General features: G+C 47.4%; 1 protein-coding gene across 2 annotated transcripts in view; it reads right to left on the bottom strand.

The window, feature by feature from the left end:
* Positions 1 to 20,666, bottom strand: part of DPYSL2 (dihydropyrimidinase like 2) — a 145,663-nt gene that overhangs the window by 22,714 nt on the left and 102,283 nt on the right. For both annotated transcript variants that reach the window (XM_023216770.2, XM_023216771.2), the window contains exons 4-8: positions 11,156 to 11,320; positions 8,853 to 8,914; positions 8,241 to 8,321; positions 7,597 to 7,665; positions 759 to 879 (exon numbers count right to left, since the gene is read on the bottom strand). In XM_023216770.2, coding sequence (XP_023072538.2) covers positions 759 to 879; positions 7,597 to 7,665; positions 8,241 to 8,321; positions 8,853 to 8,914; positions 11,156 to 11,320 — 498 coding nt within the window. The remainder of the gene's footprint in view (positions 1 to 758; positions 880 to 7,596; positions 7,666 to 8,240; positions 8,322 to 8,852; positions 8,915 to 11,155; positions 11,321 to 20,666) is intronic.

Genomic DNA, 20,666 nt, shown 5'->3' with positions numbered 1-20,666 from the left:
CCTAAGATCCACCATCAAAATGAACGACATGCCCTCAGGCTTTCCGTAGGAGAGAACTCCCAAGCATAAAAGACTCAGTGTGATTATCGAAATTCATGCAGTCAGCAGTGGGTGACAACAGGGCTGAGATGCATGCATAATGCATGAGGTGCCTCAGGGGGCATCCTCTAGAGGAAGCACTGGAAGCTGCACTTAATCAATTAGTTTCCAGGACCCTTCTCAATGGACACCCTAGTAATACCAGAGACCCAGCCTCAGTTCAGAATGCATCAGGAGAGTTTATCACGCACCAAAACATCTGGATGTGATAGTGTCTGGGGCAAAATGCACCCCCACACCCCACAAAGCTGCCTTACATACCCGGGCAGAAACCACTCCCAGCCTTGGAGGGGAGGTGCATGATGCGACCAAGGATTGTGGGGTGGATGGAAACTGACGTCATCTGTGTATATGCCTAGTTTATTTCAACCACATCAAAGTAAGTCCAGCTCTTCCACGGGGGCTGGGGTACACGTGCCTGCCCACCCCGCCTTGGCGTGCACACAGCTTTAAATAGATACTAACAAGGCCGCAGCAGTGGAGCAGAGGAGGAAACTGGAGCTCCTGCCTTGCCCGGCTGTAATTAGGTTAATGCCGGAACATGGTGCAAGTGGCCCACTTGGCATGAGGGTCTGGAAAAGGAACCCTCCCCAGTGAAGAGCCCCCCTCCCCTCCAAACCTGCCCGCCTGCCATCAGCCAGTCCGGCCACAGCACTCACCCTTCTTCCGTGCCTGGGCGATGACCTCGGCAGAGCTTTTGCTCATCACCTTGGTGATATACAGGGGGCAGTTGGTCTGGTTGGCGATGGTGATGGCACGATTCACGGCTTCGGCCTCGACCTGCAAAATAGCAGCAGAGCATGAGAAAGTGGCTCAGCCCACCCCACGAGCCCCTACCTTTATCCTCCACCCCAGAGAGAGGCTAGGATGAAGGCAAGGCTGCTGAGTTTCCAGGGTCCTACCCCAGGGGACAATTCGGAGAAGTGCGACTTGCCTTGTGTCTCTAACATTGGTTTGGTTGAACTAATTCCCTCCTGTGGCTGGGCACAGTGGCTCATGCCTGTAATCCCAGCACTTTGGGAGGCCGAGGCAGGTGGATTACCTGAGGTCAGGAGTTCAAGACCAGCCTGGCCAACATGGCGAAACCCAGTATCTACTAAAAATACCAAAAAAAAAGCTGGGCATGGCAGCAGGTGACTGTAATCCCAGCTATTTGTGAGTATAAGGCAGGAGAATCACTTGAACCCAGCAGGCAGAGGTGGCAGTAAGCCGAGATTGTACCACCGTACTCCAACCTGGGCAACAAAGTGAAACTCCACCTCAAAAAAAAAAAAAAAAGAAAAGAAAAAGAAAACTCCCTTCTGACCCTTCTCCAGGTGCAGGCAGCAAGCTTGTGACATCAACACGGGCCCAGAGTCTGTAAGCAATGCAGATTCTCTGGCTCTGCCCTGGACCAGAGACTCACAGGCTAGAAACTCTGAGGGTGGGACCCAGCAATGTGGGTGATTTTCACACTTACTAACGTTTGAGAACCACCACACACAGACACTGATTCCTCTCAATTCCATATATTCCTTCTGCTCCCAGGATCTTGAGTCAAGATATTCAGTGATGTGGAGTTCATGCTGGGCTCCCATTAAATGCTCATGAACGAAGTCAGCATCACCCACAAAACAATGCAGCCTCACAGGGCTCCGGGAACGGAGCGGGCCCCGTTTGTCTACACCAATGGACCCCTGTGTGTGAAGCACAAACGTGGCCAGCCACAGCCTGGTACGATCTTCAGTACAATATTGGAGAACTGCTTGAGTAAATAATCTGGCGCTTTAAATTGGATGTTCCAGTTGGCGTGATGGCTCACACCTGTAATCCCAGCACTTTGGGAGGTCAAGGCAGGTGGATCACCTGAGGTCAGGAGTTCGAGACCAGCCTGACCAACATGGTGAAACTCCGTCTCTACTAAAAATTTTAAAAAATTAGCCAGGTGTGGTGGCGTGTGCCTGTAATTCCAGCTACTCAGGAGGCTGAGACGGGAGAATCGCTTGAACCCAGGAGACGGAGGTTGCAGTCAGCCGAGATGGTGCCACTGCACTCCAGCCTGGGCGACAGTGAGAGACTTTATCTCATAAATTAATAAATAAGTAAATAAATCGGATGTTCAGATGAATGATATTTCAAATCCCCCCACATGATGACTGTGGAATACCTGATCAGGCAAGACTCCCTGGATCAAGTTCTATCCTACAGAGGAATCACCACTCGGCAAGGGAAGGAGCTGGTAAAATTGTGGAAGGCAGATCTCAGAACATCACTGGCTCCCTCTCCAAATCCCAGCAAAAGGGCTCTGGCTTGAACTCTTGGAGGGGAGGGGCTGGGGCTTACTCACTGCCTTCTAAGAATATTACTTACTAAGTGAATAAGTAATACTCACTTAGTGTCTTTCATGCACCGCCCACAATAGCTCCCAATGTCCTACCTGGTATACAGTAGGTGCTCAAAAATGTTTGCTAAGCAAAGAAATGACTTCGTTTTATGCTCATGGTATTTCAATCTAGGCTGCTCCACAGAATGCTGTTATTTTTCACATGAAATAACTGAGCCCCTGTAACTGAATTGGTTACCTTGTCTCCACGGAGCTTGGCCAAAAGATTAAGCTCTGTAATTGCATTAAGTGGTAATCTAATTTAGCAGAGCTGAGACAACTTCATTCACATTTGGCCTTTCAGGCATCAGCTACGTGAAAAGGGATGTCTAGAAATCCAGAGTCCAAGGAAAGGGCTCTTGAAAAAGCTCATTAAACACCCAAATGTTTTTCATTCCTGAGACAGCTGAAGGACAAGCCCTCTCTCTCTCCACTTACAAGAGAGATGCCTGTGGCGCAGCAGCACCAGGCGGGGGCAGGGACATCTTGCATGGGTGTGAAGTGTGAGGTGGACTCCACTAAAACCCTCAGCACCTCCCGGAGATACAGGTGACTACTCCGTTTATTGTCCCAATATGGGGTTTCGCCATGTTGCCCCAGTTGGTCTTGAACTCCTGGGCTCAAGAGATCCTCCCACCTCGGCCTCCCAAAGTGCTGGGTGACAGATACGAGCCACTATGCCTATCTTCTGGTTTGAATGATGAGGCAACTCAGAGAGGGCAATGACCTGTCCAGGGACACACAGCAGTGTCAGGACGTCTGTCATTCTGCAGGGCATGCTGGAAAGTGCCCATCCCTGTGAAGGGTTCTTCGTCATCCTCATCTGCAAGTCCCCACCGTCTTCCCAGACATCAGTCCTACAGCTCAGAGCTGCTGTCAAGTTCTATCTCTACACTCACTTTCTGTCTACTTCTTTCTCCCTGCCTTGTCCACAGTCCCTTCAGAAAGGATCCCTTTTTTATTTGTTTTGCATCCCCACAATGCCAGGCACTGCCCGGCTCGGCATGCAGGCTCAGTCGCCACTCCTCTCAGCCACAGACGGTTCAGTTCCAGATGTCTGCACTCTCTAGTGTCCTTTCCAATCCTCTGGGTTGAAAACAAGGGAAAATCCTACTGGGTGGTCTCACATGGTGGGTTGGGAAGAAAAGCCTAGTGGGCTAGGAACATGTTTGGAAAGTTCAAATCCAAGAGAACCATCATGCTAGTGACGGATAGGTCACCAAACGGCAGAGAAGTTACACTGGGGTGTGTTTCATTCCATCAGCGGCACCTCCCCAAGTAGACTGGTAAGCTCAAATTCACACAAAATCGTTCCATACTGTATTCTCTTTATCACCCACACAGGGTTTAACACACAACAGATCCCTCTTGACAAACTCACCGTGAGAGGAGACATCAGGTGGCAAGTGCCTATGGGCTTGAGTTCTAATCCCGCTCTGCCACCATTCACCATGTAAAACCCTCTGCATCCCCCTCCTCGCCTCACTGGGCTGTCACATGGGTAAAACGACTCAGGGCCTGGCATACAAGAGGGGCCTCTAAATCAGCTGAAAAACTGCTTCCCATACTGGTGCATCCCCGGGTCTGCCAGCCCTCAAGGAGACTCCGTAATCAGTTGCTGGGGATTCTGAAGTTCTCAGTGCAATAGCTGCTGGGCCTAATCATGTAAAAATGGTTTCAATTTCTCTGGTCGAAATAGCAATGATATGGTTTGGCTCTGTGTCCCCATCCAAATCTCATCTCAAAATTGTAATCCACACGTGTTGAGGGAGCGACCTGATGGGAGGCGACTGGATCATGGGGAAGGTTTCCCCCACACTGTTCTCATTGATAATGAGTGAGTTCTCATGAGATCTGATGGTTTAAAAGTGGCAGTTTGCCCTCTGCTTGCTCGCTCTCTCTTGCCACTACGTAAGACAGATCTGCTTCCCGTTTACCTTCCACCATGATTGTAAGTTTCCTGAGGCCTCCCCAGCCATGCAGAACTGTCAGTCAATTCAATCTCTTTTCTTTATAAATTTCCCAATCTCACGTATTTCTTTACAGCAGTATGAAAATGGATGAATACAAGCAACCAGCATAACAGCTCTCTGAGAGCTTTTTCATCTTCAGTAAAGCCAGGGCCTTTCTGTCTGTGTTTGTGTTCTTCTCTGCAGAAAGCAGGAGAAAGAAGGAATGCAAGCCCCTCGGAAGGCTCTAAAACTTAGACAAGAGTAAGGGTCTCAGCAGGAGTATCATGTAGCATTTGCAGAAGTGGCATTTGCTTTTCTCAGAAGACATCTTCTCACCTCCTTATACAGCTGGTACATGGCAGGCGGAAGGACTGGCTTCCAGTCACCAAACGGGAAGAAACCAGGAGGAAACTTTCTAAAAAAGCCCAGGCCCAGGTGTGGATTTAAGCTGAGTGTGTGTACACTGTGGGAGGGGTTGAGGTAGCAGGCAGGACACTGTACTTTCTAGCTCTCCGCTTTGATAACTGGGCAATCACTTAACTTCATGCTTCCGAAGTGTCCTCATATACAGAAAGATAACCAAGGAGCCCACCGCAGCACAGCTCTGGTACCACCACACGTGGGGAGTAGAATGTAGTAAATGGTGCTCCCTGGATACAGCCATGCACACTGCATGACTGGCATCCCCTGGAGTTGTGCGAAGGAGACGCTGTTGTACCTCCTGCACAGGACAGTTACAAAACTGAAATGTGGGCCATGAACACAGCGTCCAGCACACGTGAGCACTAAATGAAGGCAGCTTTGAACAGGGCTCACATGAGAACTGTGTCAGCCCTCCGCCTCTCCTGGACTCTGCATTTCCAAGGCCCGATCCCAAGACTGTTTCAGGGCTGAAGAAAGGACCAATTCCAGGGAGGTCAGAACTGAAGCGACCATGGCTTATGCTGCCATGGTTTAAACCACCCGACCGGTGGATCCTGGGGAATCTGGTGAAGGCAGTCACAGAAGCCGGCCCAGAGGGAGAAGTGAAGCCACAGAAAGGAACCCTTGAAGTGTCTGCAAAAGTGGGATGGTGCTTGCAGAGGTGTGTGCAAGCATATATGCGCATGTGTATGTGAAAATGTGTGTGTACACCTGTGCGTGTCTGTGCTTGCACATGTGTATATGTGTATGTGAAAATATGTGGGTACAACACATATGTGCATGTCTGTGCCTGTGCACATGTGCGTATGCTAAAATGTGTCTATGTGTGTACACGCGCATATCTGTGCCTATGGACATGTATGTATATGTGTGTGAATGTGAGTGTGTGCATGTGTGTGTGCTTCTGCACGTGTATCTGTGTGCACACAAATGTGCATAAAATCAGCCTCAGGCATGTTTATCATTGGCTGATGTTAGCTTGTTCTCGCCTGCAAGCTGTCCCCTGGAATCACTGGCCACCAGCCACAGTCTCAGCATGGGGCTTCCCTCAGCTAACACAGTTGCCTGCCTGTCTCTCTCATCCTCGGGCCAGTGCCAGGCCACCCTTTCAGCTTTTAGCATGCATGAGAAGGTTGATAGCTACAAAAGGGCCTGCATCCCTGGCCTGGAGCAGGGATGTGCAATCCTGAAAATGTCATGGCTTCCGTCCTGTCATCTGGGGAGAGGAAAATGTCCTCATGCCTCAAATGGTACTAAAGGTGTCTTGGAGCATGCAGTTCTGTGTATCTGCCTCTGCGTGTGTCTATGTGTCTGTGTGTGTCTATGTGTCTGTGTCTGAGTGTGTGTCTATGTGTCTGTATGTCTATGTGTATGTGTATGTGTAGGTGTCTGTGTCTGTGTGTGTCTAGGTGTCTGTGTGTCTACGTGTCTGTGTGTGTCTATGTGTATGCATGTGTGTCTATGTCTGCTGTGTGTCTACCTGTCTGCGTGTGCCTATGTCTGTGTGTATATGTGTGTCTACGTGCGTATATGCATGCAGCAAGAAGGACAAAGCGTGGACCCTCACTGTGTGCAAAGCATTTCGAGTGGCTCCCGCTCTCCTCTTTCTGCCTGTCTTGATTCCTTTCTCCTCTTTTAGCCTCATCCCTTCCCCTCAAGTCTGAAAGGATCCCAACCCCCCATGCTCGTGCACCCAAGGCAGTGCACAGACGGTGCCTTTGCTCCCGAGCCCCCCTGAATCCACTTCCTCATCACGGGGACTGGCTCCCCTTCCAACCTGGTACCAACAAGACCACGTCCTGAACTCAGGGTGGTGGCACGGTGCTGCCACTCAGCGACTCAGTGGCCACAGCCCTGCAGGGAGCTCTTGCCAAGCTCCTCCCTCCCGGGCTTCTGGAGCCTCCTCACTGTCAGCCTCCACTCAGGCCCTTGGGGATCTGACCCCCCTGCTCTGCACTAGTCCCTTTTCTGCCACTTCCTCCCATAAAGGGGAAAGCCTGGTGGTTCCCTGGAGATTCCCCCATTGCATGCTTCACTCAAAGCTGCGGGCTGCTCCCTAGTCAGGGTCCCTAGAGCCCGACATCCAGTCTGCCATTAAGGAGCCAACTTCTGAAAAGCATTTCACAGTCACCAATTCTAACTGATGAACACAGGTTCTCCATCACCTAAGACATGCTCACCCTCCCTTGGAACTTACACATCTCACCAAGACGGTGAGTCTCCACCTTTGAGCCAGCACAGGCCCCTGCTGTGAATCTTCCCTCCACAAGTTTAAAAGATTCTGTCGACCAAACTCTGCGTATCATGTGATAGCCTGTGCAGGGTTACCTTTGGAAAAACTTACAATTCCCCATATGCCTTCTAGGCATTTAGAAGAGCTTTTCCATCCTTCCAACTATGTTTTGGTGAATTTTGGTAAGATCTTGGAGACCATAAGTTGTGAACCACTAAAATCTAGATTGCAAGATGCCAATGAAGAACTGTTTGTGTCTATACAAGCACGGGCTTGAAGAATTACAGACAGAAAGAGGAATCTTCTGGCCAAACAGTCCACACCACCTTACCCTCAGGAGCAATCTAACACTTCACTTTGCCTATGTAGACAAACTGACAGACACACATGTGACCCACAGCTTCTCAGAAAGACCACAGTCAGCATCAGAGAAGCCCCCTTCTCAGCAGGTAGGAAGCGGGTTCCCTGCGGCTCTGTGCAGTGTCCAAGGGACACTGATTCACGCATTCCGCTTGGCGGACGTTCACCTCCTCGGGTCGGCTCAGCACATGTCCCTCGGGGCCTGTGATGCCCAGATCCAGGATCCTCTGCTGCTCCTGCAATGTTCAGAGAAAGCCAGGCTGTGAGGCAGAGTGGACTACACACAGCTCTAACGGCACAGACCCAGGCACGCAGTTATTCGGGCAAGACGGAAAATTACCACTGCCGATTGTTCTACCCTCATCCCAAGACCTCATGAAAAGAAGGGTTCGCTGCCCTGTTCCCAGTCCCGCCTGAGCAGGATGGATCAATTACAGCCTCCCAAAACCATTCAGCTGTTCCCTGGGATGCTAACGGCTCGTGCATTTGCAGCCCTCAGTCACAGTGTAAAATGCCTGTGTGTGACGTGAGGGTTCCTGTACCCCACCCAAGGCAGCTGCATTACAGCACCAAGAGAAATGGCCTCTCTCTGCAATGGTAACTGACTTAGCTGTTCCGTGGGACACATGGAGAGGCACGTGTGTCACTGGCATTCACACCATGGGTGAGACTGAGCAGAGCTCCAGCAAGGGAACACCGGGTCCCTCTGCTCTTCCACCCTGGTGTTAAGCTACAGGTGTCGTCTCCCTTTCTTGAGCCTGCCTCTCACCCTCCAGGTGATGAAGAAATGATGAAAAAGAAAGCCCTGTACCTCTGCAATGATGTCGCCATTTTCTGCGTGGACTTGGGCTATGGCGCCAATATCCCGGATCACACTCAGTACTTCATAAATCTGAGAGAGAGACGAGGGTGGGATCAGAGACAGGGACTTCTATCTTCCTGTTCACAAGGACAATCATTTCCCTGCCAGCAGCATTTCTGGGGTGAGAAACAGGACACCTAGGCTAATTCTATTAGCCTGGCTTTTTCAACACGACCGAGGGCAATGTTTCTGACCACATTTGATGGAGAAAGACCCCTCAGAAATTAACAGAGGCAGTACAACTTAGCAGGACATGGACCAGGAGTGAAAAGCTCTTGGGTGCCACCTGGCTCTGCATCAGGTTTGCTAAGGAGGTTCTGAGTGCCAGAGACACCGTGCTGGGCAGAGCCTCAGATCCAGGGCGGCGAAGTGGCAGCACTGGGGGCTAGGGCACTGGGTTCATATTCTCTTTCGAGGCTCAATTACATCAGTAACTGCATCCACCAGCCACTTCCCAGGAAGCTAGGAGACATGCACACACTGGAGACTGCTTTCTCAAACAGCCACAGCCTGAAGGTACCAAATGTCAGGGTGCCTCTTCCGAAAAGCCAACTTTCTTACCTGGCAATCCGTTAGCTGGAAGCGATCTTTGAAAGCCATGTACACGAGGAAGGAATTTACCCCTAGTACAGACAAAACAGAGAGGTGGACTTGTAATAGATAAACCAAATAACCAAATAAGGAAATAAGATATATGTATGTGTGTATACACGTGTTTGTGTGCGTGTTTCAGTACAGAGAGAGAGGAGAGAAATGGAGACACAGAATGGTAAAGGAAGCAGAGTAAAATATAAATAACTGGAGAATGTGGGATGAAGATGCACAAGGATGTTTTTCAGTATTCTTATAGTTTTCCTGTAAGTTTACAAGTATATCAAAATTAAAAGTTGCCAGTATTTGCACATCCATGTTCATAGCAGAATTATTCACAATAGCCAAAAGGTGGAAGCAAAAATCAAGCCTCCATTAACTGATAAATGAATAAACCAATGTGGTTTATCCATACAAAGGAATATTATTCAGCCTTCAAAAATGAAAGACACCCTGACACATGCTATAACACTGAAACCTTAAGGACATCATGATAAGTGAAATAAGCCAGTTGCAAAAGGACAAATACTATATGATTCCACTTGTATGTGGTCCCTAGAAGTCAAATTCACAGACAGAAAGTACAACAGCGGTTGCCAGGGACTGGGGTGAAGGAGAGTGGAGAGTTAGTGTTTAATGAGTGAGTGTAGTGTTTTAGTTTTGCAAGACAAAGAGTCCTGCGGCTGGAGGGTGGTGATGGTTGCAACAACATTATGAGTGTATTTTAAAACACTGAACTTCATGCACACTTAAAAATGGTTAAGATGGTAACTTTAATGTTATATTTATTTTACAACAGTTAATTTTTTTAAGCTGCCCCCACCAAACAAGTCTGTTGCGACTGTAAGAAGAAAATGAATTAGAAGTTTCTGCCTAAGAAGAACTGTGATAAATGTCTTTTCTTTGGCAGACAGACTGCCTTCCATGCTGATTTTTAAGAAAATGATTTTTTAAGTAAGAAAGGGTCCCTTAGTTCAACAAGCAGATGTCGCAATTCTCATCCTGGCGTCTTGGAGTTCTTGCCTCCCCAGGCACCAGACCAAACATCCCTGCCCAACATTCATCACAATTTTAAACAATTGTCCTGACAACCTCACAGCCTTGAAGCTTAATTCAAGCCACCTGGGGGGTGCTGGGAGCTGCCTGAGTTAAATGCCTCTGTACATCCTGGCCCTTCTCCCGTTGCCAGGCAACAGTTACCATGGTAACCCTCCTGCCTGGTTTGGAGCAGATTCAGTCTAAGTATCCACAGTTAAACCACTTGGAGTCTCTGCATGCTCAAAAGTGAGAAAAGTCAAAGGTCACCTATTTTCTTTTATGTGGAAGCTTCATGCTGGAAAGAATCTTAGAGGACATCTAGTCCAAGACCCTCACGTATGAGAAATGTTTCAAAAACTGAGACCCATAAAATTTAAGCAATTTACCCAGGGTCATACAGTCTGTGGAATATCAGAGAAATAAACCCAAGACTCTTGCTGTTCATTCCGGGGCATTTTCTATCATTCTAGTGCCTAGAGATTTCCTTCCTGCCATGTCACTCACAGCACATGGTGCTTCTGAGCCTGGAAGTCCCAGAACCCTAGAGCATTAGGTGCTTCCCTGAACGCTAAGATCCAATGAGGTTAATTTGGTCTCTAGACAAGCCCAATGAGACCCAGGAAGACAATGTGGCCTGGCTCTTCCCCCCAAACGCCCGAGGTCCTTGTTGACAAGAGTCCCAGAGGCACCTTGAGGTGGTAAAGATTCCTCCCGCCTCTCTGTAAATCTTCCCAATCCCTGGAAAATTGTTCTCCAAAATAATTCTAGGGAATGGAAAAGACCTCTCAGGTTGTTACTCAAATCTATCCTAGATCCACCCAGGTTTGTAGGAAGGGGCTGCCCAACACTCTCCTGAGACTGCCACATCCTCCCTGAGATATGTATTTGTTATCTTTTGAGGGTAAATCTCTCTCTCGGCAGCCTCAATTCCCCACCCTAGCTAGAGACCATGGTGCCCACAAACCAATAAGCTGCGAGCAGCTGTCACCTAAGAGCAGATCCCAGCAGTAAGGCTCATCTTCTCTTATCAATGAAGGCTTATGTTACTGCACTGGGTAAGGTCACCTCCAATCAGCACGAGCTGCAGCCCAAAGCCCTCTCTCCTTCCCAGGGGCAGGCATGGGCATGAGGCGCAAACGGGATCTGGAAGCATGATCACTTTCTTCTCAGGGCTGTGCCAGTTGATGGACTGAAGCAGAAACATCTGCAGAGGGCATTGACTTAGTGCCACCTACCATGATCCTTCACAAGCGCTTCCATCTCCTCCTGGATGCCCTTATGCCACTCGCTGATGTCCACGTGCAGAGAGTAGTCACAGCAGGACTTGCTGTCGGCCCATTCCCTCCACTGGTCAAAGGCAGCGAGCAAGCTTGTCCCAGGCTCAGGAACAACATGGTCAACTACAAAGAAACAGACATGTGTCGTCATCACCAAGAGCCTCAAGGGCCATGGGCCAGCAGGTATTTTCCCACTCACACCCTGAATAAGGCTTCTTGGGTTCAAAATCGAGATGGTGATCTCTACCAACAGCTTCCAAGAATCCATATAACCCAGCTGATTATCCAAGAGGGAGAAAGCAGAAAGCAGAAACTTGGCATTGGATGATGTCTCCAGTGAAACCACACATGCACTGCCCAGATCTGATTTCCCAAAACCCCTGAAAGCTCAAGCGTTGGGTGTTTTTCACGGACAACGAGTCCTTATGGACAACGGCAGTGTCAAATGGCCGGGGAGCAGCCAAACCCTTCTTTGTGTTGAAAGCAGCTTATGAGACGCCCCTGCCAGACGGCAGGGAACTTGAAGGTGCTGGAGCAGAGCCACACGGACCGGGCCTTTCAAAAGTTCCCGGGCATTACCTGCTCTCTCATTACCGCTCACATTTCTGCAGCTTAATACCACTTTGTAATTTAAGGGAAATCTTTCATCTTAAGAGTTCAAAGTGTTTTTAAACTGCAGTCATTGTTATATTACTGTGGAGGTAGGCTGGTCTGGAAGACAGGAGACTTTGGATGCAAGCTGACCTGAGTTGGTTTCCTAGCTCCATCATTCACCCGCATAGTGTCCTGGGGTAAACTCCTTAATCTCCACTGCCCTAATTTCTGTGCTGCTTTAAAATGGGGATAATATTACCTAGCACATACATTTGTTATGAGGATTAAAGGAGACAGCATATCTATGAATCTTATGTCATTCCCCGATTTAAATCCTCCAATGGCTTCCCCCTGCCCTTCAGATAAAGATTCAAGTCCCCAATAAGGTTTGCAAAATCCTGACCAGTGTGGCCCTGGCCTACCTCTATAACATGACCCTGAATCATCTCTCCCTGGTACCCTGCTCTCCAGCTACACAGGCCGTTTTTCAGTTACTAAAATATCTACCTGCTGCATCCCACCACAGGGCCTTTGCAGCTGCTATTATCTCTTCTAGGTCTTGGAGAGCTCTCGCCCAGCTGACATGATGGCAGGAGGATTACCAGGACTACTACTACCTGTCTTCCACACACAAGCACTAAAATACAACTGAAATGATTTATCCAAGGTCAAATCAAACTTGTGCAACAATAAAGATAAAAACCAGGACTGAACACTTAAAGCAATGAATCATTCTTCCTAAATATTAGATTTTCTACACTTAGGTAAGCAGTTCTGAGCTAAGAAAACATCAGTCCATGTAACGCTAGAGAGCTCAGAAATTCTGAAATGGATCAAATCTTGCAGATGCTGCTAAATTCTTATCAACTGGGCTTGGCTTTATATATGTCAGAAATATAGCCATTGCACTTTGGGAGGTCAAGGCAGACAGATCACATGAGTCAGGAGTTTGAGACCGGCCTGGCCAACATGGTGAAACCGTCTCTACTAAAAATACAAAAATTAGCTGGCCATGGTGGCACGTGCCTATAGTCCCAGCTATTTGGGAGGCCGAGGCAGGGGAATTGCTTGAACCCGGGAGGTGGAAGTTGCAGTGAGCCAAGATTGTGCCACCGCACTCCAGCCAGGGCAACAGAGCAAGACCTTGTCTTAAAAAAAATACACACACACACACACACACACACGGTCATCTAAGCTGAATTTTCTTTTGACCAAATTTACCTTTTTGTCAGTATTAGTGTAGGTAATTAAATGGGTACATGCATATCTGGTATCTGTAATATAGATAATGTTATCTAATAAAAACAAAAATGATGTCCACTTTACATGCAAGCGTATTCCATCAGTAAAATGCTGACATGGAAAACTTAACAAAATAATTCCAATTTTTCTTAAGTTGTATGTCCCCCCATCAACACCCCAAAAACAAAAACAAAAACAAAAAAGAAAAACAAAGAAAACCATACAAATATCACTGTGTAGCAATCAGTTTGAGCAGAATCTCCCTATCCACTCCGCTGGCTTCATTTCTTGCCCTCCTACAAATTAACCTTCAGAAGCAGCTAGAAGGATCTTAAGCCTTTCATCAGACACTGCCATTCCCCTTATTAAGTCCTTCAGTAGCTGTCTACCGTCCTTAGCGCCCAATTCGAACTCTTTCCCTTCGCCAGTCAGATCCGGTCCTAGCTGATCTCTCCAAGGTACTCTCTATCCCCGACCTGCTCACCCACAATGGCCACCTCCGGCCATTCTTCAATTTGACCTGCCCAACCCCTGGGCAACTCCAAGCCTGTGCACAAGCAGCCCTCTCTCTCTGGAAACCCATTCCCCTCACTCTTGACGTGGGCATCTCCTCATCCTTCTCACTGGGGCTACACGTCACCATCCCAGGGTGGCATCGTTTCTGAATCCGTTTCACTCATTTACTGTCTGACCGCTGACTAGAATGTAAACTCCCTCCGAGCAGGGACTGAACACCTAGATCAGGGAACAGCCAAATGAATGCTCTAAATAAGTGACGGAATGTTTCCTTCCGGCTCTCACACTCTGCTTGCAATCAGGTCAAGCGGCAAAGGAGGGGCTCTCCTGGGAACCGGACCAGCTTTTGCTGCGGCAAAGACCCCTCCCCTCAATACTGCCCTGCCAGACTCTCACTTATGGAAATGCATTCCTTTCACTGGCCAGCAAGGGGAATGAGCAGAAATAATCACTTTTTCTGATGATATGATGCTTTGAGTAGAAAATTTCAAAAATACAGAAAATTATAGGGAAAGTTAATAATCCCATTACCATCACCACCCCAAAATCAGACTATTCAAATTTGGGTGTATTTTCACTGCCTTTTTTTCTATATATTATATCTTATTCTATTTCTTTATTTATAGTCCACTTTCTTCCTCCAAAAAGTTTTAAGGTGGTTTATAGAGACACATGAAATACAAAAAAATGTGATAAACCAGAAAGAGTAATGCAAGATAAAGTGGAAGAAATATAATGGTAAAATAAAATCACAAATGAGGCATGTATGTATGTGTATGTATGTACATGTATATTTATATGTGAATATGTGTATGTAAAATACGTGTATGTATATGTGGATGCAAGTGTGTATGTACATATGTGTGTGTTTGCATAGATAAATACTTGACATTTAGTCTTATACATTGGCTAAATTTAGAGTTAGGCTCTCTAGCCAATGTAAAGAAGGAAGCCTGATATGTTCAATATATCTATTTCCTTTAAGATCGAAAAAACGAATCCCTCCTAAGAAGAAGGATAAGTTCTGGTGACACTAAGACCCATATGCTCATAGTTACTGAATAATCCTTTTCTTCTATTGATTTATGATGACTTCAAAAAATACTTTATCATTATTACTACTAGATAACATATCTAATAATGGCTTAAATTCATGCATACCTTACAGAGAGACAATACCAGGTTCTGTTCCTGGACTATTTTGCTCCATTAATCTCAATCAATACTAAATAGGGCAGCTTTTTAATACATTTTAATATCTGGTGGCAAAAGATCACTTGAGGCCAGGAGTTCGAGACCAGCCTGGGCAACATGATGAAACCTTGTCTCTACTAAAAATACAAAAATTAGCTGGGTGTGGTGGCAGGTGCCTGTAATCCCAGCTATTCAGGAGGCTGAGGCAGGAGAATCACTTGAACCCAGGAGGTGGAGGTTGCAGTGAGCTGAGATTGCACCACTGCACTCCAGCCTGGATGACAGAGCAAGACTCTGCCTCAAAAAAAAAAAAAAGGGAACCAAAATAAAAGCTCATTTACTCCATAAGATTTTCTCCCCTTCTCCTTAGGCCAAGGCACTCATTTCCATTGCAAGGCTCAAGCAAGCCATCTTAAAGCCTTACAATCATCACCACAATCTAGATTTAGAACATCACCAAAAAAGAAAGGCTGTACCCACCTGCAGTCATTCCCCATTCCCTCCTAGCCTGCTACTCCCAGCCCCTGGCAACCATTAATCTACTTTCTGTCTCTGCTCCACTTACTCTTAGACCAAGTGGGGAGGGTGACAGACAAGGACAACTTGAGGCTGGTGACAGGACCCATGACTCCATATCCCAATGATGTGTCATCAGATTGTCTGATGCTAGACTCCTCAGACTTCAGGGTGCACAGTAATGATCTCCAGTGTTCATTAAAACACAGGTTCTGGCCGGGTACGGTGATTCATGCCTATAATCCCAGCACTTTGGAAGGCTAAGGCAGGAGGATCGCTAGAGCCCAAGAGTTCAAGACCAGCCTGGGCAATGCAGCAAGACCCTGTCTCAAAAAAATTTTAAAATAAAAATAAAAATAGGCTGGGTGCAGTGGCTCACGCCTGTAATCCCAGCACTTTGGGAGGCAGAGGTGAATGGATCACGAGGTCAGGAGATTGAGACCACCCTGGCTAACACAATGAAATCCCGGCTCTACTAAAAATACAAAAAATTAGCCGGGCATGGTGGCAGGCGCCTGTAGTCCCAGCTACTCAGGAGGCTGAGGAGGGAGAATGGCATGAGCCTGGGAGGCGGAGCTTGCAGTGAGCCAAGATCACGCCATTGCACTCCAGCCTGGGCGACAGAGCGAGACTCTGTCTCAAAAAAATAAAAATAAATATAAATATAAAACACAGGTTCCCAGACCTTATCCCAGAGTTTCTGATGCTGCAGGTCCAGACTGGGACCCAGTAATTTGCATTTCTACTAAGCAACCTGGAAGCTACTGAGTCTGCCTTGAACCACCTTGAGCATCATTAACCGAATGCAAATCTTTTCCCAAAACTTCTCCCTCCACCTCCTTTCCCTCCTGCCCATTTTACCACGAGGGGCCTGTTTACTACACAACAGCATCATCACTTACAAAAAATAGCACGTTCCTTGGCTGCAATCCCATGGCTTCCTTGCATATCCAAATTAGCTCCGGGGGTTATGAACCCTTGAAAAGCTCAGGACCCGGACACAGTTGAGCACTTCGGGGAAATAAACATGCTTCCTTCAAGAGCTCGTGACACTCAGAAACATGTCCACGAAAAGCTTCCACATGTTTTCCCACAGTTCTCTTTCCACTGAAGCTCTCCTGGGAAGAGCTGCTCCAAGGGGACAGGGAGGAATGTCATACTCACTTCCGGAGGGAGCACAGTCCCCACTGAGGACACAAGCCTGAAAATGACTTGCACAGATCTCACAGGCCTTTCCTCTAGTGACCTCCCTGAGCTATCGGCCCCTGCAAGAGGGCAGCCTTGGCAACCCGGCTATACCAGTAGTGAAAAGAGAACGGGCTTGGGGGTCAAGGAGCCCCCAAATTCTAGTTTTTGCTGCAGTACTCCCTCACTGTGGTTTAGCCTTTAGGAACCTCCATTTCTTTTTTCCTTTTATTTTATTTTTTTGAGACGGAGTATCACTCTTATTGTTCATGCTGGAGTGCAGTGGCACGATCTCGGCTCACTGCAACCTCCACCTCCTGGGTTCAAGCGATTCTCCAGCCTCAGCCTCCTAAGTAGCTGGGATCACAGGTGTGCACCACCACGCCTGGCCAATTTTTGTATTTTTTTTTAGTAGAGATGGGGTTTCACCATGTTGGCCAGGCTGATCTCAAATTCCTGTTCTCAGATGATCCCCCCAACCTCGGCATCCCAAAGTGCTGGGATTACAGGCATGAGCCACTGCGCCCAGCCAGGAACCTCCATTTATTCACCTATAAAAACATAGGCATGAGCTAGGTTCAGTGACTCACACCTGTAATCCCAGCACTTTGGGAGGCTGAGGTGGGCAGACTGCTTGAGGCCAGGAGTTCGAGACCAGCCTGGGCAACACAGCGAGACCCCAACTCTACCAAAAAAAAAAAAAAAAAAACATTACCTGGGCATGGTGGTATGTGCCTGTAGTCGCAGCTACTCGGGAGGCTAAGTGAGGAAGATCACTTGAGCCCAGGAGTTTGAGGATGCCGTGAGCTATGACTACACCACTGCACTCCAGCTTGGGCAACAGATCAAGACTATTAAGAAAAAAAAAAAAAAAGGGCATAAAGCCACATACCCTGCAGGGCTGCAAGAAGTTTACATAATAAAGTGTAGGTAAAAGCACCTGGCAAAATGCCTGGCACACAATGGGTTTTCCTCCCCTCATGATGAGTGACTGGAAACACCCTCGTGGTGTGCGTGATAGGCCTGTGAATCTGGTTTATGAGAGAGCCAAGAACATGCACCAGGACAGTGGCCTGAATTTGCAAGTTACAAGTCTCTGAAAAAGGACTATTCCTTTCATTATGACTTCTATTAAAACTGTCAAAAGACACTACTGTTTTTTTTTAACAGTTTTATTGAGATAATTCACATGCTATGCAATCACTCATTTAAAGGGTATATAACCCAATGGCTTTTAGTTCACTCACAGAGTTTTACAACCACTGCAATAATCTAGTTTTAGAACACGACTCAAAAAAGAAACCTGGTACCCACTTACAGTCACTCCCCATTCCTTCCTACCCCTTCTACTCCCAAACCCTGGCCACCATCTATCTGCTTCCTGTCTCCATAGATTTGTTTATTCGGGACATTTCCTATCAATGGAATCACATAAGATGTGGTCTTGTGTGTCTGTCTGCTTTCACTTGGCGTCATGTCGTCAAGGTTCATCCATGCTGCAGCAAGAATAAGTGCTTCATTCCCCTCCTGCCTCAAGTGGTTCCCTATCGTTCTGCATTTTGGATATTAGCAAAGGGTGAGACATAAAGTAAATAAGCTGCTCCCTAAAACTTCAGATAGAAGATCCCTTTGGAGTTGGCCTTATTTAAATGACCCTACTTTAAATTTTTTTTTTCTTTTATCCTTTTTCTTTTGTTGAGAAGGGGTCTCGCTCTGGCACCCAAGCTGGAGCGCAGTAGCGCAATCACAGCTGACTGCAGTCCTGACCTCCTGGGCTGAAGCGATCCTCCCACCTCATCCTCCCAAGCAGCCAGGACCAGAGGCGTGCACCACCACAGCCGGCTAATTTTATTATTATTATTATGTGTAGAGACAATAGGTCTCGCTATGCTGCCCAGACTGGAACTTTTTCTTTTTAAAACTCACTGTAGACTCACATGCAGAATTAAGAAATGACACAGAGAGAACCTTCATACCCTTCACCCCGTTTACCCCAAAGGAAACATCTTGCCTAACTATAGTACAATATTACAGCCAGGGAGCGACACTGATAGAGAATCCAAGACTGTGAGTTTTCAAAGGGCTAGGCTGGCAGTACTTCTGATAAGGTCTCAAGGGGTCCTTTGTAATTAAAGCACAGGGATGTCAGAAACACCTTCACTGTTCTGGAATTGAAGCAGCTGAGTAGGTACCACAGTCTACAAGTCAGCTCGGGGTTATGCACATAGAGCAGGAGGGAGGAGAGAAGATGGGGAGTCCTCACTCAGCCTGTGATCCCACCTTGGGGTTATACCCGTGGAGCACCAGGGAGGAGAGAGGATGGGGTGCCCTCCACCCAGCTCTCCGATCCCACCTCAAGGTTACACCCATGGAGCAGGAGGGAAGAGGGAGCATGGGGGGCCATCACTCAGCCCTCCAACCCCCCTCGGGTACCCATTAGCCCGTTGAAGCAAGGAGGGGCAGATGCTAAAACTCCTGTTGTTAGTGCACACACCTCCCCCTGCTCCCTGGATATTTACTCTATCAGCACTGCCTATCTCCAGGATCTTATTCCAAATAGTCACGGCCTCACTCTCCAGCACCATTCCCTGCTTTTCAATGTGTGTGCATCAGCCTTTCCCTTTTTGATCTCAGATAAATGAATCAACTTGAATAAAAAGCAAACCATCGAGGAGGCAGTAACACAAGCCACCCACTGGCTTATCTACGTGGCTTTTCTGAGCTGGCATCTACCCAGCAAAATGCCCTGCAAAATGCCGGGTGACCTCATCAACCAGGCAGGGAATGGCTTTTGTTGGAGGAGAGATAAGAGCCTTTGTGGGTTGTGCTTGGCAGTTAGGATAACGTGGTTTTGCTCTGAAAAAAAGGGCAGAAAAGGAGGAGAAAGCACCTGTCCCATGAGAATTTAAGGGGTACCCACTGAAGAGGCACTATTGGAAAGACCAGAGCCAGATACCTGGGGTGCAGGTCAGTTCTACCACTTCCTCACCATGTGACTTTACACAAGAAGTTCAAACTCTCAGAGCTTCAGATTCCTCAACCACGAAATGGGACTAATAATTAACTCAGGGTACCAGGGTGTTGTAAATGAGGGAATATGGGAAATGCTTGAAGAGCATCTGCTACATAGATGTGGTTTGATAAACACCCCCAGGAAGACAAAGCTATGTTCGTTTGTAAGAAAAATGCCCGTGCATAAAACACTGTGTAGTATTTAGGTTCCTCTAAAGCACGAGCCGCCTTACATGGTGAACTACTTGCCTTGTGCAAATGTACTGTTTCTCCCGCAATGCTAAAGAAGCATTTTCCTAAGAGCTGGAACTATTCAGAATGTCTGTGCCTGAGTTTTTTCATCTATGAAACAGCAGAAATAACATACATCCCAGCATTTTTCATGAGTGTTCAATAAGATGGTGTTTGTAAACTATAAGAGGCACTGTTCTAATATAACCAATTGCCATCCGTGTTTTCTTCTGTCTGGAAGAAGCAAGCAGGGAGACTGGTATACAGAAGGTGCTCAGTGTACACACGACAGACCAAACATCACACCTGCCTCTAGCCAACTTTAGCCTCTCCCTCCAAGAACTCAGTCATGGAACTATGTGACTCAATACACCAACCTGAGAACCCCGGCATCCACTGGACACTGAAGTCGAAGGAGTACCCAGCTCCCCCATCGATCCTCCATATGCCTGGATTTTAAACTCCAGCCCTCCTAATGGATGGGGAGGGGCCAGGCCACCTTTGGTTAGCACACGCCAATGAAATGACTAACTGTAACATAAGTGTAAGTCACAAACATTGGAAGATGAGAGTAATAGTAAAAACCATTCTGATTTATTCAGCACGTCCTATGTGTCTGGTATTACTCTAAGCATCTTCCATAGATTCTCTCATTGAATCCTCACAACAGCCCCCTGAGCTCTGAGCCGGGGTTGGCCCTAGTTTTCAACTGAACAGACAGTGAGATTAAGTAATCTGCTCACATTACTTAAAATGTACCAGGCAGAGGGCCTGTGCCACCGAAGCTGCGTAACAGCCACACCTCTCATGCCTCCAGCAGGTAAGGCTCTTGGCAGAACTCTGGATGGTGGTCAACCACGTGGCCTTGGCCAGTGCAGCCACTGACTGGCAGGGCTGGAATCTGACCCCAGAACGTGTGATTAAAAGACAGCAAGAGGGCTAGTTAATTGAGAAGTGAAATCCAGTCTTATCCCTTCAT

Source organism: Piliocolobus tephrosceles, chromosome 7 (genome assembly GCF_002776525.5).
Source record: "Piliocolobus tephrosceles isolate RC106 chromosome 7, ASM277652v3, whole genome shotgun sequence".
In the NCBI taxonomy this organism is placed as follows: Eukaryota; Metazoa; Chordata; class Mammalia; order Primates; family Cercopithecidae; genus Piliocolobus; species Piliocolobus tephrosceles.
Note: the sequence above shows the minus strand (reverse complement) of the source record. Positions and strands in the feature narration are given on the sequence as shown.